At 32.4% G+C, this 19,714-nt stretch overlaps 5 protein-coding genes across 6 annotated transcripts; 2 read left to right on the top strand and 3 right to left on the bottom strand.

Moving 5' to 3' along the window:
- Window positions 1-258: 258 nt before the first annotated feature.
- Window positions 259-4,256, bottom strand: LOC111688788 (phosphoglucomutase-2). Its single transcript, XM_023451300.2, has 2 exons — window positions 2,646-4,256; window positions 259-1,830 (listed from the first exon to the last, which is right to left on the bottom strand). Exons 1-2 carry the CDS (start codon window positions 3,654-3,656, stop codon window positions 1,000-1,002), a joined length of 1,842 nt encoding a protein of 613 aa, XP_023307068.2. The 5' UTR covers window positions 3,657-4,256; the 3' UTR covers window positions 259-999.
- A 977-nt stretch (window positions 4,257-5,233) lies between these two features.
- Window positions 5,234-6,155, top strand: LOC111688792 (RNA-binding protein 8A). Its single transcript, XM_023451304.2, has 2 exons — window positions 5,234-5,411; window positions 5,500-6,155. Exons 1-2 carry the CDS (start codon window positions 5,351-5,353, stop codon window positions 5,937-5,939), a joined length of 501 nt encoding a protein of 166 aa, XP_023307072.1. The 5' UTR covers window positions 5,234-5,350; the 3' UTR covers window positions 5,940-6,155.
- Window positions 6,156-6,211: 56 nt separating this feature from the next.
- On the bottom strand, window positions 6,212-8,877 carry LOC111688789 (protein SDA1 homolog). Its single transcript, XM_023451301.2, has 3 exons — window positions 8,557-8,877; window positions 8,037-8,480; window positions 6,212-7,978 (listed from the first exon to the last, which is right to left on the bottom strand). The coding sequence occupies exons 1-3, from the start codon at window positions 8,746-8,748 to the stop codon at window positions 6,314-6,316; spliced, it is 2,301 nt and encodes a 766-aa protein (XP_023307069.2). The 5' UTR covers window positions 8,749-8,877; the 3' UTR covers window positions 6,212-6,313.
- An 811-nt stretch (window positions 8,878-9,688) lies between these two features.
- LOC111688790 (sorting nexin-16) lies at window positions 9,689-13,678 on the top strand. Its single transcript, XM_023451302.2, has 3 exons — window positions 9,689-11,383; window positions 12,895-13,031; window positions 13,100-13,678. The coding sequence occupies exons 1-3, from the start codon at window positions 10,205-10,207 to the stop codon at window positions 13,134-13,136; spliced, it is 1,353 nt and encodes a 450-aa protein (XP_023307070.2). The 5' UTR covers window positions 9,689-10,204; the 3' UTR covers window positions 13,137-13,678.
- On the bottom strand, window positions 13,460-15,521 carry LOC111688793 (SH3 domain-containing protein Dlish). 2 transcript variants are annotated; one of them, XM_023451305.2, is made up of 3 exons: window positions 15,352-15,521; window positions 14,159-15,129; window positions 13,460-14,030 (listed from the first exon to the last, which is right to left on the bottom strand). In XM_023451305.2, the coding sequence occupies exons 1-3, from the start codon at window positions 15,395-15,397 to the stop codon at window positions 13,866-13,868; spliced, it is 1,182 nt and encodes a 393-aa protein (XP_023307073.2). In that variant the 5' UTR covers window positions 15,398-15,521; the 3' UTR covers window positions 13,460-13,865. The 2 variants fall into 2 exon arrangements, with proteins under 2 accessions (XP_023307073.2, XP_046809660.1); XM_046953704.1 differs by having other exon boundaries at window positions 15,304-15,431.
- Window positions 15,522-19,714: the final 4,193 nt, after the last annotated feature.

The following is a 19,714-nucleotide window of genomic DNA, read 5'->3' as shown; positions in this document are numbered from 1 at the left end:
TATCTATCTATCTATCTATCTATCTATTTATCTATCTATCTATCTATCTATCTTTTTTAAATAAAAGTTTAGAACCTACTGTGCAATGACTATTACAACGAGATGGAACTGACAGGCTTTTGGCATTACATACAGTTGGTGCCTCTATTTCACATCTAAATGAATTGTAAATCTCAAATTCTTTTGATCAAGAAAATAACTTGTGCTTCTTAATATTTCCAGTTGCCTATGTCTAACAAATGCAAAAAAAACAACAACTTTTATAATATACTTTTATTTATGTTATTTTATTTGGTTATAAATTACAAAAAATACCACTAGTATATGGAAAATCTATGTTTCAATAATGATGTTAAATCAACAGTTTACACAATTATCAGGACTGCTCACAAAGGTTTCAATTCCTAAGCTTACGTTTATTTTTGTTAAAGACTTTCGATCGGAATGATTTACTTGTGATAAGACAATAATAGCGCAGTAATAAAAGTATGTTGGTTTATGTTTGTATTGTATTAACATTAGTATATTTGTCAATAAATTAAAATCTAATAAATGTAAATTAACTTTTACACAGGTAGGAAAGATAATAAATATGTTATAGGTATAGCCAATTTTTAATTTTAATAAAACATTGTGTATATAAACTTGTACATTGAAATTGATTTTGACAAATGTATCTTTGAGTCGAAAACAAATAGCAAAAAAAAGCTGTAAAAATAATGTGCATAAATATAAAATGCGAAGACGTAAAACGCTCGAAAAAAGTATACTGGTTCAAACATATAATATAGGATAACACATTAAGGAATGTGTTTCGTCGCATTTTAGTATACACGCACACATATACACATGCAACAAAGATAACAAAAAAATACATCTTATAAACTGTCTATTTAAAAAAATTTATAAAATATACTAAAAAAGTATAATATTATACTTTAGATACTACACACACATATACTTATATACTTAAATGACTAAATTCAAAATATGTATATTTTAATCTGTTTTTGGCTTTAAATCGTTTACAGCAGGCTGTAGGAATTCTTCAACTATGGCATCAACCATACGATCTAGAGTTTCTCTTAATCCCTGCCAATCTTTTTCCTCTGGCTTAGCACATAATTCAGCATAATATTTAATCTTTGGTTCAGTACCGCTGGTGCGCAAAGTAATCACTAGGCCATTTTCGAATGTAAATGTAATCATTTGTGTACTTGAACTAACAGGTAGACGAGCTTTACCATCTGCTTGCGAGGTATCAAAACCTGTTGTCAAATCTCGTACATATTTAATGGCAAACTCTCCGTTAAGTATCGATTGAGGATATGTGGCTGGTTTGCCATCTTGGAAATTGCGCAAACGTTCAAAAATACGCTTAATGACGGGAGCTTTATCACAAAATAGATACGAACAATTTGTGCAATGATAACCGTATTTTTCGTAAATTTCATTTAATTTCTCTATCAAGGAAATACCCTGAGTTTCTTTAATGTAACAAGCCATGGTGGCTAAATGAGTGGCCGCACTAACGCCATCTTTATCGAGTACGGCAGTGGAAAACATAAAACCAATGGCTTCTTCAAAGGCAAACAGAACCTGTTTTCCTTCCTTCATTAATTCAATGCCACGGTTGGCCATCCACTTGAAACCCGTTAGAGTTTCAACAAAATTATAACCATCCATATTGCCCATGGAGCGTAAAATTTTGGAACTTACTGTGCTGGCCAAGAGATAACATTCCGATAGTTTAACATCGGGATGTAGAGCTTTATAGTTCTCTACACACCACCAGCCTAAAAGAGCGCCCAGTTCATTGCCATTGAAGACCTAGAAATAGAAAAAGTTATAAAGTAAAGTAAAAGAGTAGACCAGACAACTCTTTTCGGTGTCCATCAGTCAATTCTAGACAGAGTAGACAATTTAACTCTAGAAAGAGATTAATCTACTCTAGATGTAATCGACCAGTCAACTCTATACTGACTCGATCAATCAACTCTATACAGAGTCGAAAAATCAGTTCTATATAGAATCAACAAATTAACTCTATACATATTGGAACATTCAGATCAATCAACTCTATATATTGTCGAGCAATCAATTCTATACAGATTCGTTTAGTCAAATCTGAATATAGTTCTTTAGAGACAATCAACTCTATACAGACTCGACCAGTCAACTCTATACATACTCGACCAGCCAACTCTATACAGGCTCGACCAGCCAACTCTATACAGGCTCGACCAGTCAACTCTATACAGACTCGACCAGTCAACTCTATACAGACTCGACCAGTCAACTCTATACAGACTCGACCAGTCAACTCTATACAGACTCGACCAGTCAACACTATACAGACTCGACTAGTCAACTCAATACAGACTCGACCAGTCAACTCAATACAGACTCGACCAGTCAACTCAATACAGACTTGACCAATCAACTATATACAGACTCGACCAGTCAACTCTATACAGACTCGACTAGTCAACTCAATACAGACTCGACTAGTCAACTCAATACAGACTCGACCAGTCAACTCAATACAGACTCGACCAGTCAACTCTATACAGACTCGACTAGTAAACTCTAACCAAATTGGACCACTCAATTTTAAAAATTATGATAAATTCTATCACTTATACCTTCCACTGTCCAGTTTTTGGATCCTTTTCGGCACATGCCAAACGATCAGCATCTGGATCATTTGCCAAAATAGTAGTAACACCTGCGGCTTCAGCTCTTTTTATAGACAATTCCAATGAACTTTTGCCCTCTTCTGGATTTGGAAATTTGACTGTGGGAAATTCTGGATCTGCTTCTTTCTGCTCCTCAACGGGTAAAAGTTCTGGTAAATTAGCTTCTGCAAAAGCCTTTTCCACATAGGGCCAACCTACACCATGCATAGCGGTATAAACAAACTTCAATTTGCCCAATGATTTTTGTTTTTCATTTGTTTCCAAAAATTTATCTGGAATATTAGCTTTTAATGTTTTATAGTAGGCGCTATACATTTCTTCAAATGGATCTTGTAAAAGAGGAGAATCCTTTAAAATATCAGTATTCCAAGACGAATCTTTAGGTTCTAAATTATCGAGTATAGACTGCTGTATACCCTTGTCGTGGGGTGATATAATCTGGGCACCATTGCCCCAGTACACTTTATAGCCATTGTCTTCTTTAGGATTGTGTGAAGCGGTCACCATGACACCAGCCAAGCAGTTCTTTTGTACAATGGCAAAAGGCACAAATGGTGTAGCCACCATACGGGTATAAAGATAGACCTTAAAACCATTCTGAATAAATATTGTGGACGATAATTCAGCAAAACGTTTGCTATTATAACGTCCATCATAGCCAAATACTATGCCACGTTCATATTCTTCAGGTTGATATTGTGTTTTAACATACTCACACAAACCCTGGGCAGTTTGGACTATGACCAAATCATTCATTGAATCAAAACCAGCACGCATGCAACCACGTAATCCAGCCGTACCAAAGGCCAAACGATCCATTAAACGTTTACGCAATTGTTCCCAGTCCTTAGCAGCCACCATTTTTTGCACTTCTTTAAGGGTATTTTCATTACGATCCCATTTTAACCACAACTCTATCTGCTCGTCTAATTTTACATCACCAGAATAATTAGCCATTTTATTAATAATTTTTTAATTGCCTCTTAATGTATTAATTTGAGAAAACAAGTTTTTTTTCAACACCTTATCTTTTACGGAACAGCTGGCTGATATGCTGACTGATATGATGACTGTGTTTTGCAGCTCCTATCACTGTTAAAAATCAAGGTCGACTAAGCAGACTTTCTTTCGCTTCGGCAATGAAATATTGTATACGAAATTCTTTTTTAAGGGGCATTAACCTATTTATTATTTGTGTGTTTTTATGTCTGTATGCAGAGACCCCCTTAGATTCTTTTCTATATCGATTTTTATTTTTGTTTACTTGCAAATGTTTAAATAAAAAACTGCACTTGTCAAATCTCGTCTGATGTTAACAACCCGAACAAAGAAGTACGAATAACAGCGTACATTAGATTTCAACCACCACCACAAAACTGCTGACGACAAAATTCATTTACAAATGGTCGCTGAGCGGCTTAGAGTTAATAAATTCGGTTTTTTAAGATTTTCTTTACAATTTGTATCGTTAATATACTATTTAAAAGCACTTTATTTAGGGTAATACAATTCTTATAATATTTTTAATAAATTGTCTATGTTTGTAGTTTGCGGTAACAATTGTAGTTTTTAAGTGTTTTAGTCACATCTGAATGCCGGCTTTAGAGACCTGCGCCGACAAACATTAACGTCGGCGGTGGCTGGCACTAAATATTTCAACGGTAACCGTTAGTTTGTTAGTTGAATCGTTAAGAAGTCTTCTTTAATACTTGTCGTAATTACATTTTACAAATTTAAATTTGTTTTAAACAAAATAACAATATTTTCCCTAAAACAGCATTGCACCGGCATATATATAAAACGAAAGCCTTGCCAGGTTATATCCTATAGGTCAGGGAAACATCTTTTTGCTTGTATAAAAGGCGGCTTAACAATTGTATATTGTAAATACACATTCCGCCACCATAATGTTTGAAGACAGTCATATTAAATATTTCGGTAGTAGGCAAGTTGGATAGATTTCCATGAACACTTTGGGGTATTGAACGAAAACAATCCCCACCTGAAAAAACATTTTCAAAATTATAAAATATTTAACTTAATTAAACCTAAAACTTGCCTGTTTTTTGCACCAAAAAAAAAGAAAATTCCAACCCTCGGGCAAAGTTTTTTATTAATTTCTAAATTTATTTCTTAAAGAATTATTTTTAGTAAAAAATAACAACACAACAGATTTAATGTTAGAAAATTTTCAAAAAAGGCGCGAAAACATGCAGCTCGCACAAAAAAAAACGCTAAATTTTTTCCGTCAAACAGATTTTGTTTGAAGTCCATTTAAATCACATTTGTTCGACGACCTAGGAAATTCTGGTTTGACGAACACCAATGTATTTTTCGTATCTCATGTTTGCTACAAACACTTTTTTGTTTGAAGTGTTACCAGAAAAAACTTGAAGTAACATTTTGGCGATTTTTAGTGTAAATAATACGAAAAGTCGACTTTTTCTTTTAACTACTACATCACTCTCTAAAACCAATTTATAGTTGGCAACGCAGCATATGTGAGATTTTTGTAATGAACACAACCATTTGATGCCATTACAATTTTGACATTAGAAACGCCGTGTGGATTTGTAGAATTGTGGAAAAAAGAAACCGAAAATTAATTATTTTACTTAATTCTTACTAATAATCTTCATTTACAAAACACAATGGCTGATGTTTTAGATATTGATAATGCTGAAGAATTTGAGGTCGATGAGGATGGAGATCGTAAGTATTTAAAATATTAAAACAATAAATTGCAGATTTTGTTGATGTACTTTTAATATGAAAATTTCTCTTTTTTCCCAATTTATAGAGGGTATTGTACGTCTAAAGGAAAAGGCCAAACACCGCAAGGGAAGAGGTTTTGGCAATGAGACTACCACACGTGAAACCATACATACATATGAACGTGTGCGACATGAAGATGACGATGAACTGGAGCCGGGTCCACAACGTTCGGTAGAGGGTTGGATTCTCTTTGTCACCAATATACACGAAGAAGCTCAAGAGGATGAAATACAAGAGAAATTCTGTGATTTTGGTGCCATTAAGAATATCCACTTGAATTTAGATCGTAGAACGGGTTTTTCGAAAGGTTATGCTCTGGTCGAGTTCGAAACACACAAAGAAGCGTGGGCAGCCAAAGAGGCTCTTAATGGCGCTGAAATTATGGGCCAGCCCATACAGGTGGATTGGTGTTTTGTCAAGGGTCCTAAACGTGTTAAGAAATCTTCCGATAAGAGACGTCGTTGATAACAAAAGGATTGTGTATTGTTCTTTTTTTTATATCAATTATATTCCCTAAGTAAGACTACACTTTCTCCCACATCTAACTTAAATGGATTTTAAATTATTTTTTACTCATAAAAAAGCATTAAATTAGTTTAAATTTAAATGACTATTTGAACAAACTCTTGAATTAATAAACACAAAGATTAAAAATAAACATTTTACAATGTTTACTGTAAACAAAAAGAGTTTCATTTGTGGTTAAATAAACAAACAAAATGCTGTAATTTGTTAAATATAAAAAGAATATAGGTATATTTAATTAATTTTATTTGTCTCTACCTAAAAAACAAATCTACAATAATATTAACATTGTATATTAAAGAAAAAAAAGTATTTTATTTCATTTTCTTTATGTGCAGCAAATGTTTTCTCATTGCCTGCTGTTTATCGCGGAAACTCTTCTTCACCTTGGATCTAGCCTTGTGACGCATCATAACGAAATTCTTACGTTTCTCCTTTTCACGATTCGTACGCGAGCAATTTTCATTCTTACGACCATCTTTCCAGCCGAATTTCTCACGATCTGAACGGCCACTTTGTACCGATTCCAGACGGGTTTCTTTATCGTGTTTACGTTTCTTATAGATCATTTCAATTTTATCTAATTTTACAAATTCTTCACGATCCTTTTCTAGGGGCCTCTTGCGGGCATTTGTTACAGCTTTCTTGACGTTCGCCGCATTGATGCGTTTGAAGTCTTCATCGGTGAATATGCGTGTAAGTGCCAATTCTTGAGCGGCCTCTTTTTCATTAAGTATAGTGGCATTTTCTGGAACTTCCGTGGATGTTTTCTTGCCTTTTAGTGATTTTTTGGAAGATTTTGAAGCGGCTGAGGAAATAGAATTGGATCGAGACTTTTTACTTTTGTTTGCTTTAGGTTTATTTGTTTCATTCTTATTGTTTTCGGATTTTTTCTCATTTTCTTTTACTTCTTCTTCATCATCCTCATTGTCATCATCCACCTCCTCCTCATCGTCACTACCAACACTTTCATCATCTTCATCCTCACAATCTTCATCATCGTCGTCTTCATCATCCTCCTCGTCATCATCTTCCTCATCATCACTTGCTGCTTCATCGTCATCTTCATTGTTTTCACCCTCACTATGACTTACACTGACCCATTCACCATCATTGGAATCTGTATCATCGTCATCACTGCCCAAATCAATAGTTTTAGAACTTTTCAGTAAAGCCTCTGCACCAGGAATTGTTTCATGTATTTCTACAGCACCATAAGCCTTTGGTTTAAGTTCTGCTTGAGCCTCCGTCAAACGACCACGATCTTTTTTGTGCAATAAAGCCGGTAGCTGTTCTCTGTACAACATAATCAATGAACGAGCAGCCATCATCACTGATTTCTCTTTGTAGGTCTTATACATGGCCAAATCTCTAAGTAAATCTTCTCCCATGGCTAAAGGACATCTTTGACAAATTTCTCGCGTTGCATTCAAACCTATAGCCATGACATCTGAGGAATTGCGTTCAGTAATAAAATTATTTGCAATTGTTTTTAGTATGGGCTCCACTACATCGCCCGGTACTAGTTCATGTGAAGCCTGTGCGGCGAATTGCAAAATTCTTGTAACTTGGCGCTGATGTGGCTGTATGAAACGTGTAATATAGGGATAGAAGGCGAAAAGGAAGAGTTCGTGGATACCGATAAGACGGGAAATAACATCCAAGTGCATAAGCTTAACCTCGAAGCGTTCATTGCCAGCCTGCAACTGTTTGAACAGACCCTCGGCCATGCCCTGAGGATTGTGTATTAAATGAATGGCAGAGAAATTGAAAGCCACCGCATTTTTCTTTTTCTTTTGCTGTTTAACGGCCTGCTTTTTAATCTGATCCAATTGCTTCTTACGCTTTTTGGTTTTCTTATTGACACGACTTTGTATAAGAGCCGATTTCAAATCGATTTCAGGTTCAGATTCTGAATCATCAGAGCCTTTCTCCTCATCATCATGACCTAAGAAAAACTTTAAAGAAGCAACTTGCACCTAAAAAAAGAGAAATAAATAAGAAATAATTAAATTTTTAAAAATTCTGCAAATGTACCTTAGTAATTTTAGAGAAACAGCCCACTGTGGCTATAACATTAACGGTTTTTTCATCATTCCAAATATTTTTCTTATACAACTCTATCATAATGTCTACGGACATTTTGGCTGCCTTGGGATTGGCATCTTTCAACATGGAATACATGAAATTTTGTAAAGTAGAATTCAATTTCATATCCTTATGTTTGGCATTCATATTTTTAATGTCCGTTATAATGTGGTTCTGTAAAAATGTACGCAAATGTTTGTCGGGACAACGTAACAGTTGGAAGAATAACTCCAGCAAATCCAAGGCTGGTATAAGATTTTTATTGCGCAGCAATATCAAAGCCTTAACAAAACAATTACGCATAACGGGATCCAAGGTGGTGGCATGATTTTTCAATAAATCCACCAAATGTTGAGGAAATTGTATACAAACATCAGGATAACATTGGGCCACCTATAAGGATCATTAATTTACACATTACAAGAGAACAACAAAGCTTTTAATTGTATTAATGTTTGGTATTACTTACTTGCGCTATAAACATTACTAATTCATCTAAGGATTTATTTTCCTCGGTGGGATTTAGAGCAAATACTTCCAGGCTACTTAGGAAATGTCTATACTGCTGTTGAAATTCATCTTTGTAGGATTCGGGATCACGTTTGATTAAATTCTGCAATTGCGGCAGATTATCCGGCAATTGATTATTATGCCGTACCATTGTGCAAGTTTTTATTTAAAGATTTTCTTTAGTTTTTTTTAATTTTTTTAACAAATTTTCAGCAAAATTAAAAGAAAATCTGGACGAGCACGTTTTTGTGTTTTTGTGTGCTCTCTCTTTTGTCAACGTTTTTTTTGACACATTTACAATAGAGCGCTGCCACATTGTTGAGAAAATGTAAAAGTTGTCTAATTAGCGGTTTTTGTTAGATGTTAGTATTAATATAAAAAAATGAAAGATTGCTGAATCTTTGGGGCTTTTTTTTAAACTTATGCTATTTCTAAGCAAAGGGATTTAAAAGCGACATGGCCACACAACAAATTTGTTGACTCATACGTTAAGTTTTTTAATTGGGTTAGGGAAAAAACTCATAAGTATATATGCGGTGTGAGTTTTTTTACTAACGCAATCAACACACTTACCGTTTGAGTCAAACAATTTGATGTCTCGCCAAGGCACTTAATGTATAAATATTAGGGTTCTATAAATCCACTTTCGAATAATCGAACAATCGAAAACGAAAAAAGTCAAAAAATAGTCGGAAAAAATCAAAAAAATCGGAAAAAGTCGAATATAGTCAAAAGTCGAAAAAAGTAGAAAAGTCGAAAAAATTCGAAAAAAGTCGAAATAGTCGGAAAAAGTCAAAAAAAGTCGAAAAGTCGGAAAATGTCGAAAAGTCGGAAAAAGTCGAAAAGTCGACTATTTATAAAATATTAAAAGTCGAAAAATCGACATTTCATAAAATGCAAAAAGTCAAAAAGTCGACTTTTCATAAAATGCAAAAAGTCGAAAAGTCGACTTTTCGTTTCAACTATAGAACCCTAATAAATATCGTAACAAGAACCATGTTAAGCGAGTTTTAAAATTTAGCTTAGTGGTTTTATTTCTAGATTTTTTACATACGGCATCTCTATACAAATTAGTCTGGTCATGTTATTTTTTTGTCATTTGACAGCAATAGAAAGAAAACAAAAGAAGAAAACGAAAAAGATCACTCAACAAAGCAGTTTTTCTTTTATATTATTTTAGTTTTTTTTTCTAATTTTCCTTAATTTTTCCTACAAAAAATTCTAAATATTTTAAAGAAACAAATTTGGTGCCTTAGTTTTTCGTTAAAAAAACAATAAATAAAAGTTTTTAAAAAGAAAACTTAAAATAAAACAAACAAAAATGCAACAAAAACATTTAAAATTTTCTAAACTACAATTTTTATAATGGAGTCTCAAAGTGGCTGATGATGCCGTCATCATTATTATCATATTTTTTGCCAATTGTCTATTTAAAATCTCACAATTATACACACACATACAAATATTGTAAATAAATTGTACATGCAACGCTTGCAACCAAACTAACCAACTGCCTTGACAATAACAAAAAAAAATTAACCACAAAGTATACGCAATTATTTGTATTATTATTGTTTCAATAGAATTGTTTTGTTAATAACCAATCAATGTCTTTGCGCGCTATTAAAAAGCGCGATAATCAATTACCCCCACCTGGTGTAAACAATTTAAATTCAAGAACTACGCTCTTTAAAAAATTAACACCAAAAAACAGTAACAAAGGTGCTACATTGCAACATCAGCAGCAGCAGCAACAACAACAACAACAACAATCAACTAGTGGCATTAGTTGTTTGGCAGGCGATGGTGGTGCTGGTGGGGGTTTTATACAAAGTACAAATTGCCAACAATTTAATTTATCAGCAAATCATATTAAACAACAACATCAACTGCTGGGCAGATTAACAAAATCAAATCCAGAATTTGGAAAACCTTCGGAAACGCTTAAACGTTTAGAGGCAGCTCGTTTGGTAAGAACAAAATCGGAAGGCGATGTTAATAAGCTGTTGAGCAGCATACATCAGACAAAACAAGGTGCTTTACTAAACGCTAAATCAGAAGTTTGTCTAAAAACCATATCCACACACAGTTATCAAGCTCCTGTCAATAACAACAACAACAATACACTAACACAATCTTTAATAACGCCCCGTAATTCACAAAAAGTAACACAAAAAACCATGCTAACTGGAGCCCGTTCTCATCGTGACCTAAGCCAATCGGCTTATGCCTCTTCACCACATAATATAGAGGTGGTCAGCAATTGTGGTTTACCAGCCGCTCGTCGTCGTATGAGTGAAGGTAACAGCTATATAAGGTCACAAAGAACAAATTCAATGTCGACCAGTGAAATGACCACTTCCTCAAATGCTGCCTCCTCTTCGCTGGGTCATTCGGTGCCGCCCGTCGATCCCAACAGTATATTGCGCATACCCATTATTGGCTATGAGGTAATGGAGGAGAGAGCTCGTTTCACGGTCTATAAATTACGTGTGGAAAATCCTCATACAAACGACTGTTGGTTGGTGTTGAGACGTTACACTGATTTCGTACGTTTAAATACGAAATTAAAACAATCATTTCCTCATCTTGTCTTGAATTTGCCACGCAAAAAAATATTTGGCGATAATTTCAATGCAGTCTTCTTAGATAATCGCATACAGGGTTTGCAAATGTTTGTAAATTCGATAATGAGTAAAGAGGAATTGAGGAAATGTCAGCTAGTGCGAGAGTTTTTCTGTTTAGACGAACCGCCCTCCTATTCGGAATCAATGGAAGAATGTCGGGTAAGTTTCTACGGGTTTTTTTAAATTGATTTTAACAGTATACCAAGCAGCGCAGAATAGCTTTTAAATTAGATTTAACTATGTCCATTCTTATATCCTCTTGTGCACGTAAACCTATTTAAATTTGACGATTAAACTACCAATAACTGTTAACTAAATTTCGTGAGCATTAGTCCGTATCTATTTCAAACTACTATTTTACTAGAAATTTAAATAAAAATACACTTAACTGGTATAGGGTATCATAGTATCGTTTTTACCCGTTTCTACTTTTATACTTGTTTCTCTTTTGTCTTTATTTTACAATTACTAGAGCATGTGTTAAAAATACAATAATTAATCAATGCGTAATACTATATAAGCTGTAAAAAAATACAACAAAATATTTACTAATTGACACATTCGGACCGTAATTCTTCTGATAAGGCAATGAATTATTTAATTTTTAATATTATAATTTGTTTGTTAAAGGAAAACAAAAGCAAATTTTCTCTTTTTGGCCAAATAAAGACTGGTATTATATATGCGAACTTTAAATGTTAATTATACAGTGAGTGTCAAAATTATATTGGTTTATTTTAAATTTTGACTGATTTGTATTTTTTACTTTTCATTCTACGTAGTTCAGTTCTAGTTCAGTTGTAGTTCAGTCCTAGTTCAGTTCTAGTTCAGTTCTAGTTCAGTTCTAGTTCAGTTCTAGTTCAGTTCTAGTTCAGTTCTAGTTCAGTTCTAGTTCAGTTCTAGTTCAGTTCTAGTTCAGTTCTAGTTCAGTTCTAGTTCAGTTCTAGTTCAGTTCTAGTTCAGTTCTAGTTCAGTTCTAGTTCTGTTCTAGTTCAGTTCAGGTTCAGTTCTAGTTCAGATCTAGTTCATTTCTAGTTCAGTTCTAGTTCAGTTCTAGTTCATTTCTAGTTCAGTTCTAGCTCATTTCTAGTTAAGTTCTAGTTCAGTTCTAGTTCAGTTCTAGTTCAGCTTTAGTTCAGTTCTAGTTCAGTTCTAGTTCAGTTCTAGTTCAGTTCTAGTTCAGTTCTAGTTTAGTTCCAGTTCAGTTCTAGCTCAGTTCTAGTTCATTTCTAGTTCAGTTCTAGTTCAGTTTTAGTTCTATTCTACTTCAGTTCTTGTTCAGTTCTAGTTGAGCTTCACTTCACTTCAGTTATAGTTCAGTTTTAGTTCTATTCTAGTTCAGTTCTAGTTGAGTTTCACTTCAGTTCTAGTTCAGTTCTTATTCAGTTCTAGTTGAGTTTTACTTCAGTTTTATTTCAGTTCTAGTTTAGTTTTAGTTCAGTTCTAGTTAAGTTTTAGTTTAGTTATAGTTCAGTTCTAGTTCCTCTACGTTCCAAGTAACAATCCTAATGCTTCCTTAACCTGTCAGACTTAAACAAAAAAGTTGTTTTTATATTAATGACTTATATAAATTTTTATATTATACTACTTAGTTGTTTTAAATGTTAAGAATAATCTTTATTTGCTGTCCCTGAGAAATTTTCATTTTACTTTTTATATAACAATTTTAGGCAATTTTCGAGGCTCAAGAAGAAACTATAGCACATTTAAAGTTACAAGTGAATACCAAGAATGATTTGATATTACAACTACAGCAAAAATTACGCGAAGAAATGCAAGAAAAGGAGCAACTCAAAGAAATGCTTAAGTAAGTAATTTTATTTATTTATTTTTTTTTTGTAATAAAATTTAATTTAACAAATTATTTTTTTCTAGAAATCTCAATATAAATCCCACAAATGGTAACATTTAAATAAACAATATTTTTTTTAAACAAATGGATGCTATAATTAAATATAGAATCCCTCCTTTATTTCTATTGTTTTAACGATAAAGGTTTATTTTAATTTAGTTTAGGTTCTTTAATAAAATAGCAAAAAAAGGTGTCTTAACAAGTTGTTAACATTTGCAACTAAATGGTTGTTGTTCTATTGATACTTATGTTGAGCATAATTATTTCAATAGAATAAATTAAAAAACAAAAAACCCTCAGAATTAAACACACACACACACACAAACAAATTAAATATTTTTGTAATAGATTTTAGTTTATTTAATTTAAGTTTAAAGTAATTGTATTTTTTATGTAAAATATAATTAATGCTTTGTTGTAGGTTCAATATATATTTTTCTTTTTTTTTGCAGTTTTTTTTTTGCCTTTAGTTGTGTGCCCCCCACAATAATTAACATATACAATACTAATACTAAATCTTAGAGACTAAATGTTATTTGTAAAATAGTTAAATTAAAGTGACCTTATAATTAAAAACATTAACTTACATATTAAAAAAAAAATAGTTCTTGCAGTAAAAAAATAGACTTTAAAAAAATTGTATTCTCAATAGAGTTTATACGTAGTATAGAGTGTAATCATTAAAATACAATTAATATTATATTATAGAGCAATACAAATGATAATTATAATAAATGCAATTTATTGTATATTTAAAAAGAAGGTTAAAATTGTTTTCTTTTTATTTATTTATAAACTGGTCATGGCTGGTGGTCTTGCATAGGCTTTCGGTATGAAACCATATTTACGTGTTTTGGGCGCATAAGCCCATAACCAACCGTCTACGGTTTGATTATTTAAATCGGCATAAATCCAATCGCCACGTCTAACACTTAAGTCATCGGGAGCTTGAGCCTAAAACAAAAAATATTTGCAAAAGATTTCTTATATAGTTATACCATGATTTTCCAGTTATCACATAACTGAGATGACATAAAACTCAGAAACACAATGCCGTAAAGGACAAATTCCAATTTCCTTACCTTATAATCGTACAACATTACCAACTCTGTGCCATATCTCAAATCATCTGCCGGAATTTGAGCAGAATTCTGTGAGTTTTGTTGCTGCTGCTGTTGTTGTTGTTGCTGCAAAGAATTATCTAAAGCATTATTTCCCATAGATACCGGTTGACTTAACGAATTTAAATTGCCCTGAGTAGGACCAGAACCTGTTAACATATCTGAGGATAATTGAGTATTTGTTTTATTTAAATTACTTTCCAAAAGCTTTTGTTGTGTTTGCAATACACTATCGGCTGGATAGATAAAAGCAGACGGAACAAAACCCTCTTGACCATCACTGCGTACTATCCAAAACCAATCGGAATCATCGCGATTAAGAAGAGTAACAAATTCTCCTCTCTCCACAGACAAGTCGTTTTCATCGCGAGCTATAAATGTGTAGAGGACAATATAACGTCCATTGGGTTCCTTGTGAAATGGGATACATTCCGGTTCCATAATTATGGGTGAGGCTAGTTCGGCTACGGCATTTTTTAAAGCCACCTGGGCGTTATTTACCTCTTCGATTAAATCTAATTTTGATTGATCACTACCCGGTAATAAAGGCATATTTTCACTATGATCTTCTGGTGCATTCGATGCTCCACGGGGCAGTTTCTTTTTTATAGCCATATCGGCCAATTGTGTATTATAAGGAGCACAATATGAATGCGGTATAAAACCCTCTTGACGTGAGTCCTCCCCTATAACATAGACCCAATCATTTTCTCTATAAAGAATATTAACAATCTGGCCACGTTTAACTTCGAGCTCGTCATCAACACAGGGTGTAAAGTCATGTAAAACTACCATTTTAGAGTCGGGACTTAGGCCATGTTCCTTTTCGATGCCTACCCGTACTAAAGTCTCTATGCTAGACGAACCGGTAATACGGCCCAAACCCACTCCACCGGGTAAGGGTAAATCACGTTCTATATTGGCATTTGTGGCTGTGAAAGAAACATAAAATAGAAAAAATCCATTAAACCAATAACAAGTTTGTGTTTTAAGTCTTTTGTTTTTTTAGCCCTTAAAACAAGTATGTTGCTTAAATCTTTGTTGTTTCATCATAGTATAATAACTTTTGTTTATAGAATATTTTTAATAATTAAACACTTTCTTACGTTTTTTTTGTTTTTTATTATGATTTTAGTTTAGTTTAATTTATTTACCCTTCTTTTTATCGCGTCTCATGCGCACTGGACACAGAAAAGCCATTTTATTACAGTTTTCTTTAAATTATTTGGTTTTAACTTATTATTTAAACTTTTTTTCGGTAAATAAATAGTTTTATAATGTAATTTTTATTTAAATAAACAATTTTTGTATAAAATTTTATTAATATTCATTAATTTGTATACATTTTTGTTTTTCTATTGTTTTTATATTCTTATTTCTTAACTTTGTTATAGAAGGCCCTCTAGTGATGGTATTTTGTATTAAAACTGACATTTCTTTAATACACAGGGTGAGTACAAAGCAGTATAAATGCTTTTATTGTTTACCGTTACTTTTCAAAATTAACAATGCGAATGAAGAAATGGACAGGAATATGTGTAGTAAAAAAAAATAAAATTAGCAGTCCATAAATATGTATGTAGAAAATTTAGTAAAACATAAACACATGATATTTCGTAATTGTAAAACAAAATTTTTTTTGAAAAATGTCATTGGGGCCTGTTGTGACAATTAATACGGTATTTTCTTAACAGAAACCCTGAAATAATGCAATTTTATTTAATAAAAAGTGTTTTAATAAGAGAGAGTATTTGTAAAGCTCAAGTATTTTACTCTCTTAAGATGCCCAACTAACAAAAAATGAAAGCAAAACAAAAGCCGAATAATAGCAAGTTTGTCTGAAAGAAGGGTTGCCAAGCCGAAGAAGGAATAGTGGAAGTAACAAGGAAAACAAACAGACAGACAATTAACAAACTAACTTACTAACCAACTAACTAACTAACTAACTGACTGACTGACTGACTGACTGACTGACTAACTAACTAACTAACTAACTAAATAACTATCTAACAAACAAACAAACAAACAAACAAACAAACAAACTAACTAAGTAACTAAGTAACTAACTAACTAACGAACTAACTAACTAACTAACTAACTAACTAACTAACTAACTAACAAATAAACAAACTAACTAACGAACTAACTAACTAACTAACTAACTAACTAACAAACTAACTAACAAACTAACTAACTAATTAACAAATAAACTAACTAACTAACTAACTAACTAACTAACTAACTGACTAACTAACTAACTATCAAACTAACAAACTAACAAACTAACAAACTACCTAACTAACTAACTAACTAACTAACTAACTAACTAACTAACTAACTAACTAACTAACTAACTAACTAACTAACTAATAAACAAACAAACTAACGAACTAACTAACTAACGAACTAACGAACTAACAAACTAACTAACTAACTAACTAACTAACTAACTAACTAACTAACTAACTAACTAATTAACTAACTAACTAATTAACTAACTAACACTTAACTAAATATAACCTATATTCATTTTGGACATTTTTCCACAAATGTTTAGGAATTTGATTCTTACTTGACAGTGATGGCATTCCTAACCCACTTACAATGACGATTATTTGACATTATATTTTATTTATTTACATATATACATTTTGTTTTGTTGGTATCAAGTGAATGAATTTTGTTTTCTTCTCTACGCAACTACAACAACAAATGCTTTTAAAAGTGAGTGAGCGAGTGCATTTTTATTTAACTCTTCTCTATATTTCATTCGTTTTAGAAATAGTCGAATTCAAACGAAAAATCAAGGCGTTTACAAGAAATAAAATCTAAAGAAAAATAATAAATTAATTAAATATTTAACAAAACCATAGAGATACAGAAGTAAATTAAAACATTTCGTACGAGTGCAAAATGCAATACAATTTAATTGTAACGCATGATTACGAGTAAAATTAAGTAATTATTTATGTGTTCTTGTGAAAATTGCAACAAAAAAAGTTAAGAAAAACGTGTGTGTAATACAAATGAAAAAAAGTAGTGAATTATAAAAAAAAACTATACTCATTGAAAAGTGAAAAGCAATAAAAAAGTATAGAAAATCAATTTAATTATATTTTCCTCTTAAAGTTTATTGAACTTTATTACTAATTGGCCAAGGTAAGTTTTTTTTTACTTTGTATGTATGTTTGTATGTATGTGCATTATAAATGTTTGATTTGATGTTTGACAATTGTCACCCTAGCACAGTGGGGGAAATTTCAATAAAATGGGTCATTAAACTTGTGTATCATCATTAGGCACGAAAAGGTAATTTTTTTGACAAAAATGTACTAAATTACATTTTAACACTTTCATCTAGTCCATGGACTAATTTATCGACTGGGGTATAGTTAAGTCTGTTGACTATGATATGGAGTTGTCTATTGACAGGTGTTTAGTCCATTAATTTAACTACCGACCAGTCCATAGACTTGTTTATTAACTAGTCTATTAAATTTTTAAACTTTATTGGACTTGTCTATCGAATAGCAACTAACGTAGTTTATTGCTTAGTATATAGGTATGTAAACATTTTTTGACTTATCTATAAGCCTTCGATGAACTGGTCTAACGCCAATGGATCTGTGACATATCAAAAAATAAACCTAATTAGCTATTACAAATTTATTTTTATTTCTACCATTAAAAACTACAAATTTATTTATATTATTTTAAAATTTCCCACTGTGCTTGGTTTTTTTTCTTGATTGAAGTGGTTTTACCTCACACCTAACTGACCAATCTCAACACAATTCACCGTGCACAGTTTTATTGAAAACAAAAAAAAAACTCACACACCCACCTACTAATATGAAAGTGTACATGTACATTAGGAGGGCCACCAAATAAGGTTTAGTGTTGTATTAAGCTGGAGGTCCACACCACGCGTTCTACACTTTCTCGCATTCTATGCGTCTGTCAAAAAAGTAGAATCAATGTTTTTTTAGGCTGAAAGTTATGCGTAGAATGCCTTGACGCGTAGAAAGCTTAAAGTAGATCACAAGCGGCTCACGAACATGTCAGCTGATTTTGACATTTTACATTCTTTATTTAATACGTATTTATTAATTTGAATAATTTACAATGAGTTTAGTAATGAAAAAAATAAATAAAAGCTATAGAAAAACGCTAAGTTTTTAAAAAATAAAACAAAAAATTTACACATTAAAAGCGTAGCATGTAACTTGAAGCGTAGAACGCGAAGTAGGTATAAAAAGCGCGCATTGCTTTGACGCGAAGACGCGTAGTGTGGATCTCCGGCTTTGGAAATGCCTATAATGATTATCTGTGTACGTTGGGGTTGGTGTAGAGTGGTCATCGTTGCAATGTTTCTAAAAACTTCGTCTACCTAGTGCTCATTTGCTTATTTACACCCCAGCATCATATATGCTAAACTCCATGTAATGAACCTCCGGCTTTAGAAATGCCTATAAAGATTATCTGTGTACGTTGGGGTTGGTGTAGAGTGGTCATCGTTGCAATGTTTCTAAAAACTTGGTCTACCTAGTGCCCATTTGCTTATTTACACCCCAGCATCATATATGCTAAACTTCCTGTAATGGTGTTATAACTATAACCTCATTACTGAGAGTTGTCTGTTGTCAGGAGTCTCACTAGTTCATTGACTAGTCTAATGACTCCATAGACTATTCTAATGGCTTGTCTATTCTCATAACTTGTCTATAAACGATATAGTCTACTGAGTACTGATTCTATTGACAAGTCTAAAACTACCCAATGGTCTATATAATAGTCGGCAGACTCGGCTATGGACTTGTCAGTTGAAATATGTAAGTACTAGTCTATATTTACAAGTCTATGATATAAAAAAAACGGACTTGTATATTGAAAAGTCTATGGATTAGTCTAACGACTATTCTACTGGTTTATCTATAAGGAAATTCATTGATTAGTCTGTTAGCTAATCTACTGACTAGTCTATTGATTCAAAGCTTATCCTACAATATGATGTTGCGTTTTGCGGTTTTTCCATTTTCAAAGCATTAAAACGATTGTATCGAACATTACATTTATGTTCCTTACAAAATGGCTTATATTTTCTAGAAGAGTTTAGAGTCAAAGATATCGTAAAAGATTTTAAACATATCTATTCTATTCTCAAAATTAAACCAACAATTTTTCTCTAACTGTACTTTTTAATTCAATATATACAATATTTGTAACAGCGATCAAACTTAAGTTTGTAACTAGTATACGTTTTTTTTCCTACATTTACTTACTTCAGTCTAACAATTTCATCATGTGACTTGTTTTATATACAATTATTTGCAATTGTTGTTGTTGTTATTGTTGCATTTTATGTAGCGTTTTTGTTTTATTTTTCTAATATTTCTAAGCATAAACTTTTCATAGATATTCGTTTGCCTTGGCATTTTTTGAGGCAATTTGAGTCCATTCACCCCAGAAAAATAATGCAAAGCAAAGCAAAATGCATTTGAAACTGACTGACTGACG

The sequence above is a fragment of the Lucilia cuprina genome, chromosome 6, assembly GCF_022045245.1.
Source record: "Lucilia cuprina isolate Lc7/37 chromosome 6, ASM2204524v1, whole genome shotgun sequence".
In the NCBI taxonomy this organism is placed as follows: domain Eukaryota; kingdom Metazoa; phylum Arthropoda; class Insecta; order Diptera; family Calliphoridae; genus Lucilia; species Lucilia cuprina.
This window is presented reverse-complemented; position numbering and strand designations above follow the sequence as displayed.

What these genes read in the sequence shown, in the direction of transcription:
- LOC111688788 (XM_023451300.2), bottom strand. Translation starts at nt 3,656, where the DNA reads ATGGCTAATTATTCTGGTGATGTAAAATTAGACGAGCAGATAGAGTTG. An exon ending in CAAAAACTGGACAGTGGAAG is followed by an intron (nt 1,831 to 2,645) that starts GTATAAGTGATA and finishes TTCTATTTCTAG; the next exon opens with GTCTTCAATGGCAATGAACT.
- LOC111688792 (XM_023451304.2), top strand. Translation starts at nt 5,351, where the DNA reads ATGGCTGATGTTTTAGATATTGATAATGCTGAAGAATTTGAGGTCGAT. An exon ending in GGTCGATGAGGATGGAGATC is followed by an intron (nt 5,412 to 5,499) that starts GTAAGTATTTAA and finishes CCCAATTTATAG; the next exon opens with AGGGTATTGTACGTCTAAAG.
- LOC111688789 (XM_023451301.2), bottom strand. Translation starts at nt 8,748, where the DNA reads ATGGTACGGCATAATAATCAATTGCCGGATAATCTGCCGCAATTGCAG. An exon ending in TAGTAATGTTTATAGCGCAA is followed by an intron (nt 8,481 to 8,556) that starts GTAAGTAATACC and finishes TGATCCTTATAG; the next exon opens with GTGGCCCAATGTTATCCTGA. An exon ending in GTTTCTCTAAAATTACTAAG is followed by an intron (nt 7,979 to 8,036) that starts GTACATTTGCAG and finishes CTCTTTTTTTAG; the next exon opens with GTGCAAGTTGCTTCTTTAAA.
- LOC111688790 (XM_023451302.2), top strand. Translation starts at nt 10,205, where the DNA reads ATGTCTTTGCGCGCTATTAAAAAGCGCGATAATCAATTACCCCCACCT. An exon ending in AATCAATGGAAGAATGTCGG is followed by an intron (nt 11,384 to 12,894) that starts GTAAGTTTCTAC and finishes TAACAATTTTAG; the next exon opens with GCAATTTTCGAGGCTCAAGA. An exon ending in CAACTCAAAGAAATGCTTAA is followed by an intron (nt 13,032 to 13,099) that starts GTAAGTAATTTT and finishes ATTTTTTTCTAG; the next exon opens with AAATCTCAATATAAATCCCA.
- LOC111688793 (XM_023451305.2), bottom strand. Translation starts at nt 15,397, where the DNA reads ATGGCTTTTCTGTGTCCAGTGCGCATGAGACGCGATAAAAAGAAGG. An exon ending in GAGACGCGATAAAAAGAAGG is followed by an intron (nt 15,130 to 15,351) that starts GTAAATAAATTA and finishes TTTCTTTCACAG; the next exon opens with CCACAAATGCCAATATAGAA. An exon ending in TAATGTTGTACGATTATAAG is followed by an intron (nt 14,031 to 14,158) that starts GTAAGGAAATTG and finishes TTTTTGTTTTAG; the next exon opens with GCTCAAGCTCCCGATGACTT.